At 34.8% G+C, this 25,365-nt stretch overlaps 1 protein-coding gene across 1 annotated transcript in view; it reads left to right on the plus strand.

Moving 5' to 3' along the window:
* Nucleotides 1-25,365, plus strand: part of LOC106130426 (heterogeneous nuclear ribonucleoprotein L) — a 276,610-nt gene that overhangs the window by 226,336 nt on the left and 24,909 nt on the right. The window contains exon 5 of the mRNA XM_013329264.2: nucleotides 9,909-9,960. Within this exon, the coding sequence (XP_013184718.1) occupies nucleotides 9,909-9,960 (52 nt within the window). The remainder of the gene's footprint in view (nucleotides 1-9,908; nucleotides 9,961-25,365) is intronic.

Raw genomic sequence — 25,365 nt, forward strand, 5'->3', positions numbered from 1 at the left:
AAAGGCTTCCAAACTTCGTATATCGTCATATCTACGCCACAAATCATAACAGTATGTATAAACATCAAGTGCAATTTTATAGTTAGAAGTAGATGTAGGCTATATTACTCCTTAGTCTTATTTTTCGAACTTTTGGTGTTTATTCGTTTCAAATTAAAATACTGACATATTTTTTCTGTTAAAAATATTAATGTAAATTAATGATATATGTACCTATAGTTACGTATCGTATCTGTCGTTATAAATAGGTTACGTTAAAAGGCATTGTGGACATGAACCCTAATACACACCTGCGACATCCCGGCGTTCGCTAAATGGCCGAAACGCACACCGTGTACACGCGCACTTAGCGTGTCAAATTTCAAGTAGACAGGGACATTTTTTCGCTGAACCGTCGAAAAGAGTTGACCTACTTAAAAAAGAGATTCTATGTTCGAATTATGTACACATTTGATTTTCTCAACAAATCGAGGTAAGGAAATCTTAAAAGCATATTTATTTTCATTTTTCCTTTGCATACACGATTCTCAATCATAATGAAGGCTCCGTTTAAAATTCAAACAAAAGAAGTCTGTACATTCTTCCCGAAGCGTTCGAACTTCGAATACGTCACACTCACTTTAAAATTTCGAACTTGCCTTCGATATTTTCCCCGCACAAAAAATAGGTAAAGAACGCTTCATTTGACGTCATTGTCAGGGAGGTTTTGTTCGATTTCGTTTCCGCTGTTTAAAAAGTTAAAACGTTTAAAAACCGTGTTCGGATTCGGACAGTGCGGTTAAACTATAGCGCTTTGAATTTCGAAATGGTATTGGAAAATTACCGTTGTAGTTCGAATTATAAATTGAAATCTATTTGTAGTATTGCGCCGCTATTAAAAATAAAGATCTAGCATAGAGACTCGTAAGTTAGTACTATTTCAGAATTTTTATTGTTACTTAAGTAACTTAAATCATATTCGTAACAAATAAATCTTTGCTTTTAATTAAGTTTGGTGCATAAACTAAAGCTTCTTTTCTTTCCATTATGTCCCCTACATCCAATTTGTTGCAAATGAAGTTATTACAGATTTTGTTAATCTCATAAAACGTCGTTACGTCTGACAAGAATTCCTGAACTTTTTTCGTTGAACCAACAACGTATCACAATAAACATTGTTTATTAAATCGCAATCTTGGCGCGCGTCCTCTTAAAATCCTACTAAAGCGGATAACGATTGTCGCAAAAATTACAAATAGGAAAGTACTAAACGCTATAAAAAGGTTGAATGGTCTTTTGTTGACGTCCGGTGTTGGAGAGTTTTGTAAGGCGTGTTACATTAATCATGTGGGCCGTGAAATACCGATTATAGGATATTGTGTGACACGAAACGGCTACGGCGAGGACACGAAAACGTGTAACTTTGCAGATTTTTTAATAGGATGATGATAAACTTTTTTATACTGTTTCAGGGATTTTTTAAATATTTTTTCTAGCAAATGTCCTTTAAAAGTAACAGCACATCAAGTTCAATAACAACCTCAAAAAGCAACTTAATTATTTGTAAATTTTGGATTTAAGTAAAAAAAAAATTTCAGTACTAAAATACGCAACGTAAAGACATGTTAGGTCAATCTAGCCCGGTTTGGAACATGATTTACCAATCAAACTAATGTATGTTACACAGAAAATATTAATTATTATTAGGATTTAAACTTGTTAACTTTGGTACTGGCACTCTTTTAAAAGTAGAACACCATTTGTACTCTGAAGCTCTATAAATGATGCCGCCGAGTATTTACTTACTTTCGCAAGACTGAAAATGGCACGAGTCTATATTAAAGGAGCCGTAACACGTAACGCAACCTGTTGTAGCCTTCCGAAAGGGACTTGTTATAAAAGTCCGATATATAATGAGCCCCAAAAGCGACCGGATCGTACGCAAGGATCCGTTACTACAGAGCGTAGTCACGTTGAAACGTGCAAACTTCCACCAATCGGGTCGCGTTAGCAAAGAATGGAGCACTGTGATTGGATGATTTGACACAGCTTTGTTCATTGTCCCATCGGTGGAAGCGGACCTATACAGTGTACAAAATATATTTATTGTCGTTCGGTGTGCTTAACTGTGCTTTGTTACATGCCATGTAGCGTTGGGTTGGGACCGTGTAAGGGATGTCGATAGAGCGCGACTTTGAAAATATTTTGTGATGTCTTTATTATAGTCGGGTATATGAAAAAGATAAAAAAATATCAATACACATATAGACGCAATCACATAAGAACAAATACTAACTTTCAAGATATCGCAATTGTGGGGTGAAGAGCCCAGTGGTTTATTGTTTACTATCCATTTACCCCCAGCTTCGTCCGCGTGAATTTAGCGTCACCACTCACCACCAAATGAAAACAGGAATTTTCACAAATCCCACGGCACGAATCTTGATTATTATAAATGCAACATTTCAAGAAGATTAGTTCGGTAGATAACGCGTGAAGAGACAACAAACAAATAAAAAACTTCCTTTGGCATTTAAAATATTTATTGGGATAGTGAGAGTATGCTTTAAAGAGGAAGCAATCAGTTCATTTGCAGTTGTTAACTTCAGTGCATCTATTCATTCAGTTAAGTGTCGACGCGTTTTTGTTAGAACTGATTTTAACTATCGATACGTACGATGGTTCAACACTAGCTAGTAATGTCCACTGTTCGATGTTTTTCGGGCTGCTAAGATTTCCGCTCTATCAGCTTTTACGAGAACATTTGTCTGTTCGCTATTCGTGTTGGACTTTTAGCCGATTAAAAAATCTAACGGTTGGTTACTGTTTAAGTTCTCAAATAAAATAAACAAATCACTCAATAATTCCTATTCCTTTCTTCCTTTGGTAGGATAGCGAGAGGGAAAGATTCATCGCTTCAAAAAAAAATTAAATAAAAAGAGCCTTATCGTATATTTTAATGCGAAAAATTTACAAATTTTTACCTCATACAGAACACCAACCTCACACAGAGTAACAAAAGCAACAGAGTGCGCTCGCTTTTACCATCCGATTAGCGGAATATAATTTGGGCCGTCGCGCAGCGGGAACCGAGTGTGGGATTTTTATTTTATTTTTATTTTAATTTCAACTGCCAGGCACGTACTCATGTTTTGAATCCTAAAAGCTGGCTATTTATGAAGCGTGCTCGTTTTAGCTAGCGTTTTAACTCGTATTTAAGTGCTCGAATTGAATTATGAAATATCTTTCGTGGATTTCATTGGCTGGGTTTTAACCTGGCTGAACTGAACTGTTGTTTAAAAAAAAACAAGAAAAACAGTCTCTACGGAACGATGACGTCACAGGCCTCTATCCTTTATCGAATTTACGTAATAATGCGTTGTTTGATTCGCAGTTGTCTCATTTATTGTTGATTGTTGCTCTTTCTTCTATTTATAACAACTCGCCATTATCTGATATTATCTTCTTGTTCCGAGTTGCCTTGTAAACAAAATGACCTGAAGAAGGAGTACAACGTGCTGAAAGATGATATATCGCTACTTGAACCCAATACTTTTCATTCTTACTCAAAGATTTTCGTTTATTTCGTCCAATATTTTACTGTCAGAGTTGCGATAATACGGTCTAATTGATAATATTTCATCCTTAATACTCTCTCTATTTCATGATTCTCGTTACTTTTATTACCCGCGTGCAATTTCCTACAGGCTTATGTTTTTAAATATAACACCGGAAATTTTACTTTCAAAATAGAATACCCAATATTGGTGTTCTAATAAATTAGGTAATCCAAAAGAAAGTTCGAGACTTGTCTTATTAAATCCTTGCTTAACGATACTTTAAATTTGTATTTTTTTTCTGAGTTTAGAGGCAAAAATGATACTTCTAAATCAATAGATGGAATAATCAAAGCTTTTATGATATAAAACTATTGTCGAGTTTATATGTACAGCACAACGTAGAGTTGGTACATTCATTTTTACAGCACCCGAAATGGTCTTTGCTATTTATTTTTTCATAAGCTGGAGCAAGGAAATAAGAATTGTACTCGCCAAGAAAACCTTTACCGTGTACATTACGAATGAGATTAACGCATCTTCCGACGTGTTAAATAACGACACGAATTATATAAGATACAGAATTAGTACTTTATACATTGAGCTCACTATAAAGTGACACACCTATACTAATATTATAAAGCGTTTGTTTGTTTGAACGCGCTAATCTAAGGAACTACTGGTTCAAATTGAAAAATTATTTTTGGTTTGAATACGAGGAAGGTTTTAGGCGCGAAGAAATAATGGAAAGTTCGAAAAAAAACGGGGAAAATTATTCATCCCTGAGGGCTTCAATGATGCCCAAAAATAACTATTCCACGCGGAAAAATCATTCGTACTGCCAATACTTCATTTATTGTGTTATAAATCATATAGAGAGTTTTAACTTATTAAATTATGTTTTTATAAACACAAGGTATCCTAAGGGCGAAAAATATACTTTCTTTTTTTTATATATTTCTGTACTTTCATTATTTTGTGATAAAAGCCTAATGAGGTTGGTTTAATATTAACCGACCATTTGAATGGGGAAATGTTCGCGTCATTATGTTTTATGCGGGTTTTGTTACGGCTCTGTACATTTTTAATACACTACACTCCTTCCGAGTACAGTACTATTGCTTGCCAAGAAGGTGGTTTTAAAATTTTATTGGTTAATACCCATTTCGATTTTAGTTGCGAATTGGTTCGACGGAATTGAATGTGGGTACATTAAGTTAGACAATTTCGAAAATTGTGAAAGCGTATTACATAGGACAGTACTTTCGCATAAAAGTATCATCACGCGATGACTAACCGACCAAAATCCGTCTAAATATTTTTCATTCTGTATCTGTATCAACACGCAAGTCAGTCAATCATGAAAGTAAACATTTGGAATAACTTCCAGGTTTATTACTTTCCCGCGTTCAAATAAACATACATGTTCGCTCGGTTCTTTTGAAGACATAAATTTATCTGTATTACGGTAGCATCTTCAAATACTTATATTAGATTTTTTGATGTAAGTATCAAGTTTGGGTAATCAGTTACTTTTCCTTACAATTTCCTTTCCTTACAATTGCAATGGGCAGGCCACATTTCTCGCACGGCTGATGGCCGATGGAGCCGAAAAGTCCTCGAGTGGAGACCACGTACTGGAAAGCACAGCGTGGGACAGTCCGCCGCGTGGTCGAAACGTTGGATGCAGGTCGACTCCAAGAGAGCGAGGTGGTAGTTATTGGGGGAGGCCTATGGTCAGCAGTGGACGTCCTACAGCTGAAATTATGTTGATGCACGCACGCGCGAAAGAAAGTTCGTATAAAATTTAGAGTCCGTGGTTTGAGCGTAATTACATGGAGTGAATCACGTTTGATCTGTGATTCACTGGGCACGTAAATCCAGTATGTATAATTGCAGTGTTACTTTAAACTAATGAACGTCATTCAATAAAGCGTCGTTGATATATCTCTCTCTGTCTCATCGTCAAGCGTGTTTCTCTGTGATGTTTGTTTGCACTCTCCATAGCAATGCTTCGGGGGCAAGTTGAATTCAAACCCTGAATACCTTAGCACTTCTTTCGAGTCAGATAACAGAACCACTCTATCATTGACACCCATTTCGCATCGTTAATGTTTGTCACTGCTTTTCTGTGTATCCCTAAATTGTCATATACGAGGAGACATAAATCTGTTCACACGTGATTGCATGCTCCTACGAAGGTGATATTTGTAATAAAACGTAATTTATCTCTCTCATCTTTGCGTCTTCACGAGATCGTGTTTAGCTGTTATGCTGTCCGCTTTAACTGAAAAATATAAGTTTTCAAATTTGACCGAAAAGTTTAGATAAAGAATAATCAGAACTACATCGTTAATTTACTACTATGAGTACTTCTTTTCCTTCATCTACGTTCATCACTCACTTCAGGCAAATTTGTATATCTGAGCAAAATCTCAGAACATTAATTACAGCTCGTTGTTTTTCTGTAAGTGTATAAAATGGTAGAAATACCTAAACTTACTACTTATACTTATGTAATTATTCATACGAATACCGACGAAGCGATTCATTCACAAAAATTGCCACCTTTTCAACAGATACTGAGTTTCCAAATGTCGCCATTAAAATAGTTTAAGATTTTCCCACAACAAAAGATAGTTATGTTTCAACAAAACTAGTTTGAGCAGAACTCCTTTACGAGGCCCAGACGGTATCTGGTAGCTTTAAGGACTCTACACACGCCAAACGTCGTACGTACGGTAATGTACACTTTGGGGCAGATTTAAGAACACAACAATCTCTAAATTTAATTTATTTAACACACGAATTACTTTATAACAAAAAGACCGATCGCCTAAAATGCGTTAAGAAAGGCTATATCTAGTAAAACAGCTTATTCATAGCCAAAATTACATGTGACCTAAAGTATTATAAGACAAGCGCCTTGAGTAATACAAATTTAGTTTATTCCAGCTTATCATTGTTTACAGGAAAAAGCTTCAAAATAAATTCAATTATTGTATAACATTTTCATAATATATCCGCTTGAACTGCCATATTTTACGTTATTTGAAAAATCGCAACATGAGAATTGCACTCGCAAAGTCTATTTGGATTCGGTTCAGCGTTATAGTAAATTTTAATGCGAGTATCGACTGAAAAGGGGCCGTAATAAAACCTATACGACGCGATTACCTCCGACTTTCGAGGTATTGCCCTGTTAAAACAATGGACTGTATAAAAGTTTATTTGGCATGACAGAATCTAGTTTTTTAGTCTTTGTTTTATTTCCCTTTGGCCCTTTTGCACCGTTTTATATAAAGGCTTTTAATAAAATTGGTTATATTTAGGTGCTTCTTGTATCTATTTATTAGGTCAAATTTAACGTTATTTATACAATGCATCAGCAGTAACTATATCTCTCATCATATGATTCTCAGGTAATATTATAAGTCTGAATTGCACCGTTACCATTTCCATAACCTGTTGAAAAATAATTTGGTATTTTTAATATGATCTGCCGTCTTGAGACCAACTTCCAACAACCCTTCTGAATGAAATGAATGAAAATCTGAGATATCATTTTACATTTCACAGACCTTTTTGGATCATCTCTTTATGTAAATTGGCTTCAATAATAGTTTTCAATGATATTTTGCTAGCTGGACTAGATTAACTACATACCCACATAGTGCCCTGCCTGTCTTGTATGTACTAATAAAATGTTATAAACATACGTTCCCCTTTCCTGGCCCCGACTTGTACACCATCAGCGACAAAGGCGCTAGAGACAAACCGCGCTTACCCAGAGAGCTATTCTACACTTGAGTGCTAGCACTTTGTGCCGCAAATGGCGTCTATGACAAACTGCGATGCAATCAACTCGTTTCCGTCCCCGTGATGAGCTTATGAGGTGGGGGAGGCGCGTTTTGATGGTTTGTGTTGATAAATGAGACATATTGCGGGAATTGAAGGTGGTTACCTAATATGTGCCAGTCGTCTTGAATCATTAAGATGTGTTATAGATTCTTTATCTAATACATATTTATAGTCACGTCTATATCCCTTGTAGGGTAGACAGAGCCAACAGTATTAACAAGACTGATTGGCCGCGTATCTAATAGTTTAGAAAAAGAAGTCACATGTAATATAGGTACTAAAACTTAAATAGTTTTGGCACGATTTACATGTCATAGAGACAGTAAGCTGTTCTCACAACTGTCATAAGAATACAATTAATGAAAATATTGCAAGTGTTTTGTTTTATCCGACAAGTTAACACCCATTGTTAGAAACAATTCAAACCGCACGCCCATGAATGCGTCGTAGTCATAGGTACATATAAAGCGTTCGTTGAAATGCAACCACCACTTTGTTTAATCATGGATTTCCTAGAGTGACTGCTAGCTCCCGACCGATAGAACAATAAAGCTCGCACTAACACGGAACATTAATGAAAATGGCGTTTAGTTCGTAATGATGTTTATAATATAAGTAGCGTAAAGTTAGATTTTTGAGTGGAATCTTGACTATTAATATAATTAAAGGTTTTCAGATTAATGATCTGATTGTTTTCATATAGGTATAAATATTCGCAAATTTTGGAGAGAATGAATGCAGGGAAAGATTTCTACAAAGAGTACCTTCATCTTAAATAGGTATCTAGAAGAAACTCTTTATGGAAAAAATTATTAAGTTGCTTTTACATCTCTAGAAAAAAGACGAAGGATTCAACTTCATCTGTACCGAAAACAATACCGTTCACTGGCAGAATTACAGTTATACAAGTATTGGCTGGCATGACTGAGGGTGTAACTGAAAACACACAGAAGGGAGTAATATAAATTACAATGGCAACAGACAATTGTGGTTTGTACATTAAAAAAAAAATATTTACCAACCCGTAATACCACATTCGAGCTTAGCTCCGTGTGTAGCGCAGTCTGACAACCGTCGACCATCGGCGCTGCCAACCGCCGCAACGCAGACACCCGAAAACGATATATTAGACTGGCCAGAGTTACGGCTCACGAAATTTACGTATAACCCCGGAAGTGCATTGAAAAAGAACAAAACAGTTTTGTTTAGAATGCGGTTTGAACGCTTGAAATTTCAATTTTGGAACGTAACAAAACCGGTGCGTTCTTTTTTGCTCTCAGATATATCGCAATTTTTATTTGCTAGGCTTAGCGTTACTGTAGGAATACCTGTAATTTTTGCAGCTCATAATTAAATTTATGAATTTATGAATATTTAATGAAAATAAATTCACATAATTTCCAAATTTTGATTAAGCGAGGTTTTTCGGGTATACACATAATCAAATTCAATTTGTTGCGCATAGCATCCTCAGTTCTATAAACTTATTTAAATTTCTATTGTCTTACTATTGCAATCATACATGTCCTATTTGTATTGAAACTTTAGAATTTCGGCTCTTAAATAAATCTTTGTATGGCGCCGCGTTGCTTGCATCCTTTGCCAAATGTTTGATTAACGTAGTGTATATATGTATGTGCTATACGATTAATGTTCAGATATCACGCCTTCATTCGTTACGGGGTAGGCAAAGCCGATAGTCGCAATCCTCTAAGACCACGCTTATCATTAATCCATATAGGTTTGACGTCTTTATGATGGAATTAAGATTTAAATATTGACAGTTGTTAACTTAACGCCTTAGTTTACAATACTATCGATATCAAAATTATCGACTTTACGCAACCAATAGTAAACATAGGCGATAGGGTCGTATCGAAATTGACCACTGTTTCATGGAACGATATATCCAGCCAGCGACGCCCGTCAAATTGTAGCGTGTCCAATTTCGTGCACTTCAGTGTACGGCGATTATTAGAGTACTGCACGGTCTATGTAAAATCAACCGATTCAAATCTATATAATGGTAGTCAAGAATTTAATGTAACAGTACTCATCAGTATGAACAACTTTTCTCATGGGGCATTGGTTGTAATATTGAGATTATATACATATACATATAATCACATCTTTATTCCTTACTGGGTAAACAGAGCCAACGGTCTCGAAAAGACTACGTTCAGCTGTATGGCACAACGATGGCATTGAGATCCAAATAGTGACAGGTTGCTAGCCCATCGCCTATTAGAAGAATCCCAAGCTTAAGAACCATTCCCTTAGTCGCTTTTTAAGATATCTGTGGGAAAGATTGGAGTGATTCTATTCTGAAGTACCACGTCACACGGTTAAAATAAATATGTTTTCGTATTAAATGGACCTCTATGTAAATTAAGAAAAGCGGATCTATAAGCAAACCTAATGAAACCCCATCCTGAGTTAATCTATATAATACCAGCCTGGTACCTTAATTCAAACGTAAGTTAAATGTTAATCGTATCTATATTGTTTCAGCCTGAAAGATTGAACGTGTTCAAAAATGACCAAGACAGCTGGGACTACACATGTGAGTATTATTAACACTATATGTTTGTTGTTATTTATTTGTTAAGACGCAAGTTGAAATATTAACTTTCTCTAAACAAATTAACTTGAGAAATTAATGTCGTTTTAAATGATTATATATTTCTATAACAAACCAAGGTATTTCTTTTATTTTTAAATTTTTATCAATTCCTTATTGGGAACGTTACGTTTTATTTATTCAGGAATTGATGACTCTTAAAACCGTCCAATCGACTAATCATATTTTTTTGAAATTTGAACTGAAATTGGGAAAGTTAATATTTCAAGATAAACGTTAAGTATTGCTATGTATATATATATATAATATATATTTATATATATATATATCATGTTATTTTGAAAATCCCCTGAAATACTATACTAACTAATACGTACAAAACACACTACTAAAAACTCTGTGTTAATGAAAAGACACTCGTTTACCATTTTTTTTTTAACTTAAAGCAATTTTATTATGTAACACTGTTATCACATATCTCCTGATGGTAGGTGATCTGTTACATTAGAATCACGGGTTCCACTGCCTTACCTAATTAACGATGCTAATACATAGACATCGTCCGACCACGCGGCGCATTTGCTCATCATAAGAAAATAGTAAAAGCTATATTTCTTTTGGTTTTTAAAAGCTTCCTGGTAAGAGGTATACTTGTATGCGAGGACCTGTCAGCTGAATCTCTGCCTATTAATGTTTTGAAGGACAACAATGAATTCAAAAAAGTAATTCGAAAATTTATAGTCTTTTTCTATTATAGTCTGCAGTCTAGCAAGACTGCCGAAAAAATAAAAATAATTTAACGGCATGACAAAATATTGTCTCACCTCAGCGAAACCAATAATGATAATATCTATCAAAATACTAATTACAAAGGAAACGCTGAGACTATTAATCGATTCGAGTTAAAATGATAATGAGAAATTCTTTAAAAAGTTTCACCGTACAGCCAAATCAAGAAAAATCCTTACTTCTGCAAGTATAATACTCAGCATTATCCGCTAACAAAAGGCGACTTCTGTTAACTTTTAAAAAGAGCTTTAAAAGGATTTTCTATGAGTCGTTTACGCTTGTCGGGGCACTAACTTGGATATCTCAGTGTCGGAGTTTAAAGATATCTTTTGTGTGTAGCGTTATTGTAGATGAGACTACATCTCTGCCATGTTAAGATTGGGTGCGTTACCTCCATCGTGTCCTCACAAAATTTCCAACCGTTAAAGGCATACTTTTGTTTAAAACAAGTTACGAGTATTTCGTCAATACTAATACCCTTGACGATGTTATAGCTCCCAAATTATATTTTGTTCAGAAGTGTAAATATATGTATATGTATGTGTCTTGCCAGATCCAAGCAATTATAAAAAAATCTTTTTTATTTTGACTTCACCAGAGATCAAACCCGAAATTAGGGTCAGAGACGAAATTTCTATAATCATGATCCAAACTCATTATTAAATTCTAACAAAATTATTTCTATTCATTATCCCCTTGAATAAGGGAAAAATTTAAAAGCTTTTCAAAATAGATTCAGTGTTGCCATAAAAGTGAATTCATTATAACCTTAAAAGCGTTTTCCCGCCAACCGAGTCGACTTCCGGCGTGGGCGGGTTACTTCCGCCATGGGAAATTGCAAATCTCTAGATTACTTTAGAGGGCAGAGTGAGGTTTGATATCGTTTATAATGTCTTTAGCTGTTAGTAGGTTAATCTATTTTTCTTTGTTTTTTTTATTTTTTCCTACCAGTAGGTCTTTGGATTTTATTAATACGTTACAGTCGTTATTTTATGTGGACAAAGAGTCAGGTTTGTTTGTCTTCTGACTATTGAAGTAAAGTGTTAAAAATATTGAAGTGAATAATGAAAAATGTCATAACTACTCTCAAACACCACTCCACTTAGTAAGGTTGAATTACGAGTTTTAAACTAAAAATGTTCTCCTTTTGACTATTAAAAATATTTTCTATTCATCAATTTTAAAGTTGTTTCAAATGTCTGCTTAAATTCAAATAATTCAAATTTGTACGAGTACCGTTACTTTTAGTGTTCGTCCATTTCTAAAATATGCGATCACGAAACGAGCAGCGACTGAAAAAGACTTCGAAAAGTGCCAAATGTTGATGCACTTACCATAAATTTGCATTTTTTCATAGCGAATTCTGCATATACATAAATCAGTTAGCAGCTATCCAGTCAAAGAAGAACTCCGACTCGGAACCATCACATACAATCTTGTAAACGACCATCAGTTTTGCTAGGTCTGTTTATACTGGTCGTATGAATTCTTTGCTTCCAATGATAATTCAGCCGAATTCGAAATGCAGCTAGTTACCCATGACAAAAGGAATTAGGGTAATTTCGTTGGTACAACGCCTATTAGGTTGATTGTATCGTCATTTTGTGAAATAATAGTGTTTGATTAGTGGTTTTGGCAGAGAAACGCTCACATTAACATTAGTGTTACGAATAAATTAGTTAGTTGTGTTTTGGTTTTTTATTAATTTAATTTTGATTCGTATTTACTTAAACATGATCAAGCTTTTAAAAACGAGGGTTAGTTATTAACCTAATAACCAAAGCTAGTAAAGCAGTGACTTACGCTAGATAGTCAATCTATACTAATACGAGTATCATAAAGCTGAAGAGTTTGTTTGTTTGTTTGAACGCGCTAATCTCAGGAACTACTGGTTCTAATTGAAAATTCTTTTGTGTCGAATAGACAATTTATAGAGGGAGGCTTTAGGCTATGTTACATCACGCTGCAACTATTAGGAGCGAAGAAATAATGGAAAATGTGAAAAAAAGAACGGGGAAAATTATTTACCCTTTAGGGCTTCAATGATGCCCAAAATAACTACTACACTCTAATAAATAATATACCAATGATAGTTCCATTTAAACAAGTAATGTTCAGCGGATCCCCTTTAAATAGCAGAGATCAGGTAAATCTTCCCAGATTGGAGAGTTGGGATAATGCACTAGCGGAATAAATTGAATTGGAATGCATTCGTACAATATTGCCTTGTTTTCGAAACATTAAAGGTACGTCGTTTCTGAAAGTAGGTGAACTTTATGTACCGATTCAATTTATTCAGATCGCAGACTGAACAAGGAATATTTTGACGGAAATGCGGTATAGTATTTTGGGATGAAAAAAGGGTTCTTCTTTTGGTCAGACTATATTCAGTTTTGTTTGCATGAGTGAATTATCATAATGTCTACCCGTAATTGCTTCTTTGTTGAAATCGTATTGAACTATTATTCCCTCAATATTTTTTTGTTGTACATCATATAATTTACTTAACCCCCTCAGTTCCACCTACGTAACCTAGGTTACATTGCGCTAAATATAGATTAACTTGAATTGCAAATACTTAAACAATTTTTTTTTTACCTAAAATATTATGCGTTTTATTTCCTAATACTATTAGTATGGATACGTTTGTTTACGTTACGTTCCTTTGCACAAAAGGCTTGGCGACAATTTCCATACAATAAGAGAGGTCAGCAGCCGCAAACCGAGTGCAATTTCCTCCCCCTTGCCCCCTCTTACCAGCCGGCCCCCGCTAGCTTCCGTACGCAGAGTTAGTAAGGAATTAGAAAGTGTCATCGATTATTTTATTTGTGATTCCTCCCTAACCAGTATTTGGTCCAAAATTACTTCATCTAGTATCCCTATTTTATTGCTGGTTAATAGGGAATTCTCCCTTTAAATGAACAATATTTGCTGTTTTATTTGCGCAATGTTGTATGATAAGATGTTGAGAATAAGATTGTCCTTTCTAATCTTTCAAATATACTCCCTTATACATAATTCCCAATATATCAAATATTGCAAAGAAAAATTTGATACTTAGTTTGTTTAACTTAGTCTGTGGTTCAGGCCATTAGGCGTGAAGGGCTCGTGACTTCTCCCGAGATTTTTATGAGGGTCTTTCAAAACGCGCGCAATAAAGGGGAATGCAAATACTTACTTAGTTGTCTTTGTAGTCTTAATGAGCTATTGGTAGGTCTGTTACATTTTTTGGCCAGTAAGAAAATTTTTAACTATTCTTTTTACGACTAATAAATTTTCCCTTTCATCGTATAGTACATAATTTACATAACTATCTTTTTATTCATATCTTCAGTGTACATATACAGCTAGTTAATCGAAAAATGAGAAGAATATTTAGCTTATTTACATTTTTTTTTCTCGGTACACAGCTTGCCGAAATTTAAGATAGATTCATGAACGTCATCTTATGTTTCGGACCCTGATGTCGTCTGTATAATAATGTCTGTTTTAATTCTTAAAATTTGTTAAAATAACTTCTTTATATTTTATTTTTTAAAATTTTAAAACAAAATTTCATGGAACAATCTTCCGCAATCATAAAAATGTAAATTTTTATACACATTCATAACAAAACTGCCATTTGAATATGATAATATCCTCTGTCGCGTTCCATCCCCGTATCATTTCATATCGGTAGTTAATTTCCTGTGAAAATCAACAGCTTCGAATAAAACCCAGTTGAGAGAAACTCAAATATTATCGCACAGTTCCAGATAGTAAAGACATGAAATATGGGTACCATAGAAATTACACGTAGAATAAATAGATTTAATTGGTAGACTAACTTAACAATTTTCTACTTCTATTTAAATACTGATTTCTTTATCTATAAATCAAGCCTACATAATAAATCTGGGGATTATTTTTGTAGGCGATGGACAAGCAACCTGCCACTGCCATCTGAATCTCAATTTTATTCCAGGAATTCCTATCCGTGGCATTTCGAGTCTTTTCGAAACGGTTGGTTCAGTCTGCCCCATAACGAGAAAGTCGTGATGCAATCTATTTCATATACTTTTGGATGCTCCCCCAATTTTTTACGCTTTCATCCGCCAAAAAACATTAAAACGACTTATTCTTCTGCACTCTCAACATTTTGCGATCCTGTGTACCGAGCCGCGCTTTGCCAGCTGCAGTTAGAATTCATTTCAGTTACATTTAGATTGTGAATTAGAAAAATTTTCTTTAAGAAAACATAACTCACGAAATACATGCATTGAATATTTGTAGCAATCATAATGGCAAAAATGTATAAACTATTATTACGTCGTTTTTCCAATTCTACTCGATTTCTCACCTAACATAGCTAAAAAGACTTTTAAGAATACTTATTGAGAAATGATTTGATTAGAAGTATCTTCCACCAACACTTAGAAATTTTTAGATTATTTTTCATCTTGTTTCCTTATAAAATTATCTGACTACTCCTGAAATCTTAGTCATAGAAAGACACTGAGTATTTTCTCTGCAAGGGTTGAACTGGGACACACGCCAGGAGGATGATAAAAAGAGAAGAATAACATTTAGAAAATTTATACTTATTCGGAACTTGCTGAGCCAAAAGCACAAAATATGGGATCTCGAAGCAGAAACTACTTCGTTTCAAGATCACATAAAATTCACCTAGACAGGTATAATGATGATTTTTGGCACGACTATGCCGGATACCCGTAAACTACAATCTTACGCCGGGGGAGCCATTGTTGAACTTTCTGGAATAATTCCAAAGACAACTACCCTCGTTGCTAGTTATCTTATTGTTTACGGCTCTGGTGTTATATGTGAATTTTGAATAAACTTTATTGTAATCGTTTTTGTCTGTTTATGTATTGTTAACATTAACCTTGCTTTACGAAATGATTTTATCTTCTCTTGAATGTCTAATTTCATAATTAAATTTCTTTCTGGTCATTTCAATCTAACGTTTTTCGACTTTCATGTTATAAGCTTTCATTGTAATAACTAAAGTGCCGATAACAGTTTGTGCACATTTTTACTTATTCTGGAGAAAAGACATTACGAACAAGTAAAGTTACAGGTAGTTAGAAGTTTCCTGGAGACGGCTGTTAGGGCTGCCAATTAAATAATACTAGAAATAAATAAAATTTGAAACACACATTTAAGACTTTTGAAACCAAATTCAGCATAAGAGTTGTTCAAAGGGCCAATTTTCAATTACGTTGGTGCCCTTGGGCACAAAACCAATTGCAGGTCTAATTCTTATCTTCAGAGGACCACAAATGCTGCTCATCTCTGTATGCATTTTTGTATGCATTACTGTCTGTAATATTATAATGCCTCGAAATTACTCTTGTTATTCCGTAAACACGATACTCGTGCTGACAACCCTTCCGTCTATATAAATCTCGTTAGAAGACACGATAAAGTTGTGCGACTTGATGCGCGATTGTGCAACTGATCGCGTACTTTGATTTGATTTGCACTGCGTCGGAAACCGGGGTAAATAAAACTCGGAAGCTTTTAGATTTCAACGCTTAGAGCGTATGTGTGAATTCTGAAACTAGACATAATAAAATTCCTCGTTTACTTTACAGTAAAGTCACGTTATTTGTTTTTACTGGAGGAGTTTTCTGTTGAAATCATTAACAAGCTTTCAATCAATTTATAATTGCTCCTATGTCACAATATTTAAAGTCCTTTCTTGTTTTGTTGTCACAACAATGTTCGTAAGAGCCATAAAACCCAAAAGCACTAGGAGTCTTGGTGCAAAACCACCATTTAAAAAACAAAATCATACTTGTATATTTTGAATGTATAATAATAAATATGTACGGGATAACAAGTCTGTTTTGCTAACAGTTAAAAAAATTAACTATAACAAATCCTCGTGCTTGGTATTAGCATCCGATACCGTCCATGTCCCGTCATAAATTCATGAAATTGGGCGCGACGATCGTGCCAGTCGCTGGCCGAAGATGTAATTTCTAGAAGTGTCAATATCACTTACAAAAAATATTTCAAGTACTACATGGGACAATACAAACACATACTCGTACTAGGTTGTGCTCTTGAATGGAACGACCTTTATTGTGATGAGCTTTAAATAAAAAAAATAACTGAAATCTTCTTGATATCATTAAGGGCCATAAACCATTAACAACATTCCAACCAATCGACGCCTGTCGGGAAAGTTTGTGCCTTGCAAGGTGTCCTTTTCTTCCTTGACCTCTTACCTGCGAGGTTTTACCTAAACGTTTGTGACGTCGCAGGTAAGAGAGAGATAATTTAAAAACCAATAGAATAACTACAACTTTTATTAGGACTTGTGTTACAATATTTAAAAGGGCGTGGGTTTAGCTATAGAGACTAGATCCAGCAAGTAGCCGCTAGAGGATAGCGAGCTACTTGGTGGGCGCTGTAGTAGTCCAAAGCTCGCGTATATTGGATTCCCTGATTGTGTGAGTAACAAAAAAAAAGGGGCGGTATGACGTCACAGACTACAGTTAAAAGTGGGACTTAACCTAATCGAGTAAATGTTGCCAGTCAACTGATGTTTTGATAAGATCTCTCCAGCCTTTTAATGCAAAAGATTTTCTCATAATTTATTAACCATATTTCTTAAAACAGTTTTAGTTTGTTTGCTTGTAAATATTTTATTCTACATAACATAATTTTATACTCTTCCAGCATCTATAATGCTACGTTTAAAACCTACCCACTTTTCGTGACCGTCCGCTTTTGAAACAAAAACTACCCGTCCTAGCGAACTTATCACGCCACGTCTAAAACCACTGAAATATTCATCTTACCAACCCTACCTGGAAAAACAAACCTTATCTATTCTAATTTAAAACTCTTTATCCTTTGGAAATTCGATGTCTTTTCGCTGCCATAACTTTTTCATTCAATTTTGAATCTGAATTGTAGAGGAGTTAAGTTGGTTTTCCTTTAACACTTGACTTGCGATGTCCTGTAGTAGTTTAGCGAATTACGAATTAAATGAATTGTAATAGAGTGGCTGACGTTTAAATGGTGTATGTTTCGGAATATGTATGACAATACAGCGAAGGTTCTACAATAACATTTACTGCAGATAATGATAACTCCACTAATAATTCTATTTTAAGTTGTAATAAGTATTGTATTTTTTTAGGTCTTAAGGTTTGACTGGCAAAAATGCCATATGACAAATGAAACTTTATTTTAATAATATTTGCTCTTATGCTGATTAATACATGAAATCAACGCCCTTTATTGTTGGTGCGTTTTTTGATAATATTTAATACATCCAAATTGTTAAATTACTATTTGAATCTCAATTCTATCATTAAGCCAAATAGCTGAACGTTTCCATTCAGTCTTTTCAATACTGTTAGCGCTGTCTACCCCGCAAGGGATATAGACGTGACGTAAATTGTTAAATTGCAACTCGTATTATACGGAGATAAAGCTTTGAAACAAAAATATGTAATTAAATTACATAATCTCTAAAAAGAGATTTTTAAAAATTTTAAAAATACTCTAACGAGGCTTCTTGTCTCCAGCAGCCAAATTTTCCTATAAAAAACCTTACAAATTTAGGAATAAAAAAAATCAAAATAGACATTTGACCATTTACGAAATAACTGTTTTTGTTCAGATAACTTCCAGAGACATCATCATTAGTCACAATACACGACCTTCTTATTGTGAGTCGATTTAAGAAGCTAGGAAAGTGCTCTTTCCTCTTATATCGTCTCTTCAACTAAACATTATTGAAGTTTTTATTTAAACGAACGATTTCGACATTCTGGGCCATGCAACAATATGATTTTGCTCACCAGTGGAACATAAATGGCCAGATAAAAAAAAAACTTGTTACTATCACTTGCACGAGATTATTTTCTGTGAATTCCATATTTTGAGTTGCGTTTAGTATTCATAGCGTCCGCCTGCCGCCTCTATCGACTCTACTACCCTCAATATTTTATTCAATTATATGTAAAAACCCTTTCTTCTTTGTTGTTTTCGCCGTTCGAAGCTGTTGGACACTGGTTCTATTTCTGCTTTCCGCGAAGTTTTCTCCGAAGCACAGAACAATGAACGACCACAACCCATTCCTTGCGTTGTAGAATTTCTTTTCATTTTTATAAATTTAATTAGGTCTGTAAAAGGACGTTACTCAGGGGCCCAAAATTTATCAATTTAAATATAATAACTTTAAACGCGAAATTGACTATAAATACAGAGGGTATTTCTTGTTTTGTGAAATATTGATGAAATTATAGGATATACATAAATTGAACAGAAGATATGATATTACCGGTATCAACGGTACGGGAGGCCTTCATCAAATTTGTTATACACAATTAATTTTGTTTTGTACCGATTGGTTACCTACACTTTAGAATAGGACCACTCCATCTCTTTCCCATGGATGTCGTAAAAGGACCAGTTTATAAACTAGGGATGCTTCTTGTCGATAGGCTAGCAACCTGTCACTATTTACAACAAAGCCATACAGGTGAACGTGGCCTTCAGTATTTCTGAGACTGTTGGCTCTGTCAACCCTTAAGGGATAAAGACGTTATTAAATGTTTGTATGCACAATAATAAAGAAGGAAAGAAAGAACTGTAGAAAACAAAAATCTCAATAATATTTTTGAAACGATCATATTAATTTTATGATGATGAACAAAAACGTGGATGCTTCAAACAGCAGCTACTTACGCCTATCAATTCAAAGCTTTGTTTCATTAAAAGTTTTAATGAGGTGCCTTGTTTATTACAAAGTCAAAGGGATTTTTTTCCATTACTGGCAACATTGTTGTGAACGGTGGGGCATCACGTTGGGCGCCAAAACAGTTTCACTTCAACAGCTTTACTCTAAACTCGAGGCTTTGATGAACTAATTTAAATTAGTTACTTGCGTAAAATTTTATATTCATGTGCAAATTTTCTATTCATTATTTATACTTCAAAATAATTGTCGTCTTTAATTAATGAGACCCTTTTTGAGAACATTAAAATATGTCGAATAAAGTCAGTCAATAAATGGAGGATTTGAAAACGGTAAATTGATAAATCATTTGGAACAGGATAAAGAATAGATTGTCGAAATATTATCGTAAATGTGTGACTGAAAATCATAGTCAAAACCGAAACCACCAAACGATTTTCACTGAAATTAAACATACCGACGAAATTGCGCATGTTTGTGACTTTTTTGTTCACTTTTTATATGTACTCGTTTACCTTTGTGAAAAACAAATAAAGCAAATTTAACACAAAAAATAACGTCATACTAACAAAGGCATCGATTCCTGACAAGCCTTAAAACATAACACAATTTTTTCCTCAGTGGTGGAAATATGCAAACAGTGCAACCCTGTAAATAGACTGAAGGGCCGACGGCTTAAAATGTGTTGTTTATCAAGACGACCTTTCAGCCCCCGGCTAATGATATGAGACCGCGTAATATTATCCCACTTGAGCTTAACCGCTTTCTCGACTATGTTGGGGATGTGTTATGACCTCCATCGAAAGAAGAGTGTCTACTGCTAAGTATTGTTGCCTTCTATTGTTGCCTTCTAGATAAACTTGGCCTTTAAATGTTATGATAAAACTCTGTTTAAATGATAAAATTAATAATACTCTATTTGTTCTCTTTCTGTCAATACTGTTTGCCTGTCTGTTGTATTATTCTTAGTTGAGTGGCGTAAGCAATCAATATTAAGCGAATATCTCAGTATCTAGAGGAAAAGTAGGCAAATGAAAAATTTTGTTATTCAAATTAGCGGAATTTTCAGTGCATTTGGAATTAATAGTAGGCGTATATACAGTAAGTAATTTGTGAAAAAAGGCCAATGCTCGCGCTCTATCATTACTCAATTTTCCTAACTTTGGAGAACACACTCCTCACAAGGATATTATTGGATTCATTATGTCGATTCTCTGACAATCGAGTGACGTAGAATCCAGTCATATTGCGATAGGCGCAAATAAAATGCGTACATCTGTAAATTATATTGATTTGCGATGAAGTAAATTAGCGTAAGAAATAAAAAAATGTGTTTTGTAAGCAAATTGTGGCAGTTTTCATTTAAATTTAATATTGGGATAGTTAAACTATGTACTTTTAAGACACATTTTTTTAAGAAATGAGTACCTTACTCTAATTGTAAAAAAATAGTATATCACGTATTATACGTCACGTGTTGCGGGGTAGACATAGCCAAAAGACCGAAAGGCCACATTCAGCTGTATGGCTTTTTAATGGAATTACTCGTACCTTTAGAATTATTCTGAATAATCCTTTTAGATATAAATTGCGGTAAGATTACTTACTCAGATAGACGCACAGAATAGATCTTTTCTGTGGATAGATACCACTTTATTGCACCCCGCGCTATCTGGGCACTCATAGCCCCTTTTATCTCTTGATGCTATGTAGTGGAAATCTTAAATGCCATCTCCCTTATGGAGCTTACCCGAAAGTGTATAAGTTTCATTGTATTGGCTTATTTATTGTTTGGTTTCACTATCATTTTATCTATAAAATTTTCAAGAATTTGTTTTAAAATGTCTCAATTACAATATGTATTTTTTACTATCTTCTTATCACCGAAGTTATGTTGTATTTTTCTGAGCTTTTCCCATACACATTTGTGTCATTTGTGATTGGTCTTTTTTATTTTATCCACGTTCTCAACATGAACACAGCATTTAAATGATCTTTTAACTTCGTCCACATCAAGCAATAATTAGATTTATCTTTCTACATTTATATCATATGCGATGCATTGTTCTTTAACTTTGACTTGAGACGCGACGTGTTTTGTAAGCAAAAGATCATCGCACACATAGCTATTGCTATAACTAATATTGAATTGTCAAAAGAGGCGGACGAAAATCTCATATTTATTTATTAGTTCACGATGTAATTCCATCCTCACTATATTGACACCGCCGTCGTCGGCCCTTTCCCATTTCTCTATTTCATGATCTTTGCTCAGCGATATCTTATTACCGCCCTCGGCTCGAATCGAATCGATTATCGTTCATCACGAATCCGAACGAACGATCAGTCACCATTCACCAATCGTCTCGATTTCGACGCTCGATGAGTCGATTGACTCAAATATTTACCCGGACGGGTGTTTACGAAGTAAGAAATACTTGCCTTTTAATATAAAACCTAACATTCTCCCTCGTTTTCGCCTCTTTATGTTTTTCGATAATTCTGTCGCTTGCTAGATTTTTCACAATTGAGTAATATATTAAAAGAAATAATATTACTCATATGTCATTTTTGGTGCAAAATACTTTTGTAAGTTTCTACTTATTAACCCTAGGCGGAAAACAGAGGGGTGTTATAAGTTCAACGTGTCTGTTTGTCTGTGGCATAATAGCTCACAATCTATAAAGCGATTTAGTTTATTTTTATTACAGGGGTTGTCGGTCGAACGGGTTGAGCCGTTTAAAAATTGTGGGAGTTGAAAGTGCACTGATAGAGAATATTGATGAGTGTTCTTAGCTTAATCCCCGGTGCAAAAAAGAAATGCGTTATGCGTTAAATTTTTGTCAGGGGTTTTTTAAATTTATATATATATAGTAACAGGATCAGGATCAGGTTATACTGGCGGCATCAGCGGAGGAGTTACAGGAGATGGTAAACTGTATGCATGAAGCTTTAAAAGAGAAAGGAATGAAAGTGAACGTAAGTAAAACTAAAACACTGGTTTTTGAAATGGAGAAAGAAATGACAGCATGTAATATTTTGATTGGAGGAGAAAAAGTTGAGCAAGTGAAAGAGTTTGTATATCTAGGATCAAAGTTTACATCAGATGGCAAGTGTGATAGTGATATTGAAAGGAGAGTGAACGCGGGGAACATGGTGAATGGAGCTTTGCATGCCTTTATGAGCAGTCAGAAACTATCCAAAAAGGCTCGACTGGCTGTGCACAGGGGCGTGTTGGTCCCGACATTAATGTATGGGAGTGAAAGTTGGGTATGGCAAAAGAAGCACGAAAGCAGAATAAATGCAGTGGAAATGAGAGCGTTAAGGAGTATGTTGGGTGTGAAATTGAGTGACCGGATAAGGAACAGCGTGATAAGGGAATGTTGTGATGTGAAAGAAGATGTAGTTACAGGAATAGAAAAGGGTATGTTGAGATGGTTCGGTCATGTGGAGAGGATGAATGAAAACAGGTTGACTAAGCAGATATACAAGGAGAGTGTGGAGGGAAAGGTCGGGGTGGGAAGACCTAGACGAACATATCTTGATCAAATTAAGGACGTCCTGGTGAAGGGTCAGGTCAAAAGTGCCCGAAACCGCCGAGCTTGAATGTGAGTTATGAATGTGGATGAAGCAAAGGAAGTATGCAGGGATCGTGGCAAGTGGAAAGAGGTAGTCTCTGCCTATCCCTCCGGGAAAGAGGCGTGAGTTTATGTATGTATGTATGTATATAGTAACAGATATTGATTCTGTGTGTATAGAAAACTTGATTTATTCAGACGAGTATCACCACACCTTTATTTTAGACATCCATTTATACAATGACCTTATTGTTAAAAGTTCAAATTGAAGAGCTATGTTATTCCCTAGAAATACTTACATATACATATTCACCCACGAACATGTAGTGTATACGCAATGTAGATGAATAAGAACCCGATCGCTTTCGACTGATCGCTGACTATCAAGGGACAGCCCTTAGAAAGAGTATATAGGTACATACAGGGAGAGTTACTGCACAATTCGTTTGAAGTTTTTATTGAATCCCTATAAGACACGTTAATTTTCACTGCATTGTTCGAAAGTTACAACTTTAGACGAAAATATTTTAAAATATTGGCCTTATCATAAAACATTATAGCAACCTCCATATCAAACGTGTCCAATGAAAAGTCGCATGGTTAAATCCTCCATGTTTCAGTTAAATGTATGGAATGCTGCCTACTCGTAATATTTAGAAATTATACCGGACAATTTTGTAGCAGTTCATTCAATACTACGTGTATTGGCATATTTAACATATGAAAACTATACCTAAGGGTCCCGTTTATGCAATGTTAATTTAATAAAACCTTAAATATATTTTTTTGTGATAAGTTGCTCACAGAAAAACTCGATTTCTTTTTAGATACCTCGTGTTTGTAAGAGAGATTGAATAACGTGCCCTAATTGATTCTCACTCTAAGGTCGTGGTATATCAACGTAAGGACCTTCTACAAATTGGGGCTTGTCAAACAAGGGTTTTGTACAGTCAACGCCACATCAAATTTTGCACATTATACTACCACCTATTCCTATACGATAAGGGTTAATACTGGATAGTTTGCTATGCGTGTCTCATTTCTAGCATTCCCTAGTCGACAAACAAGTATTCAATCTATTTTACGTGTAAGATCAAAATATTTTTAACAGTTTATCTTACTTGTTTGTGGTGATTTTCGTGCTTGTACTTGTACTAGATGAATGTGCGCCTATTCACTTATTCGTCTTCTTTTTTAAACAATCAAAAATTTAAATTTATTTTTCAAACAGTCTACTGAAATTGTTGCAATAATAACATATAGTGTTCATTTTAGTCATGGTTTTTTTTTGTCTTTAGATATGTAAATATCTCATAAATTCCGCTAAAAAGCACCACAACAAGTACATTACTGGAAATTTCGTCCCCGCAGGTTACCAAATCCAATTTCATTCCCGCCATATTTGCTAAAGGGCGACCTCCACTGGGACGCGAACTTTTGATCACGTAGATCTGGCGACGGATGGGATGATTGGAATCCAAAAAGTTGTTTTAATAAAAGTTCGCTATCTGTATCCGTCATTATCCTTCAAACGCATAAAGTGTAATACTATGCAACTGAAGAAATAATGATGATGTTTGTATTATCAGATGAATTGATAATTAGATCCGCTTGAATCAAATCAAAAAATATAACGAAACGAATCGGCCAAAATGACCCAGTGTCCACTAATGACCCAGTTAAGATGGGAGCCTGACTAGTTTAGATTTTGTTCACAAATTCGGTGACCTCCGAATATAATAATATCCTTTGCAGAAAAATAATATTTGTTACATAGAACAGATATTAGCAACCTTACGCAAGACTCACTTCTATTGAAATTTTACCATAAACCAATGTTTGATAAAAAAGATTTTTCCATATGGATACAAAAATTCTCTATTCTCAAATTTTTTTAATATAAATATTTACTGGCCGATCCTAAACGATCTTTTCTTCAGTTTTTAATAAAGCTTCGCTTGCAAGTATCTACAATTCTCTTATTAGCGACAGCAATAAGTTTGATAAGAAAACAGTTCTATAATGCAATCAGCATTATGCACGGCCGAATCAACTTCGGTTCTGCATTAGTAGGCGCGATTTGTATGTATTCAGATTTTTATTCGACGAATATCGCTTTCCTTTAAGACACCTAATACTCGTATAGCACGAATTCGCTGATAGCAGTAACATTTGTACAAAATCCGAGTGATTTCCTCCGAAACCCTCCGGTTTACAACCCCCAATATGATGAGGCTTAACTGAACGGCTTTTGATATCTTAACCTTCTGCGAATTTTATTATTTTGCTGAGAAAGAG

Source organism: Amyelois transitella, chromosome 27 (genome assembly GCF_032362555.1).
Source record: "Amyelois transitella isolate CPQ chromosome 27, ilAmyTran1.1, whole genome shotgun sequence".
In the NCBI taxonomy this organism is placed as follows: Eukaryota; Metazoa; Arthropoda; class Insecta; order Lepidoptera; family Pyralidae; genus Amyelois; species Amyelois transitella.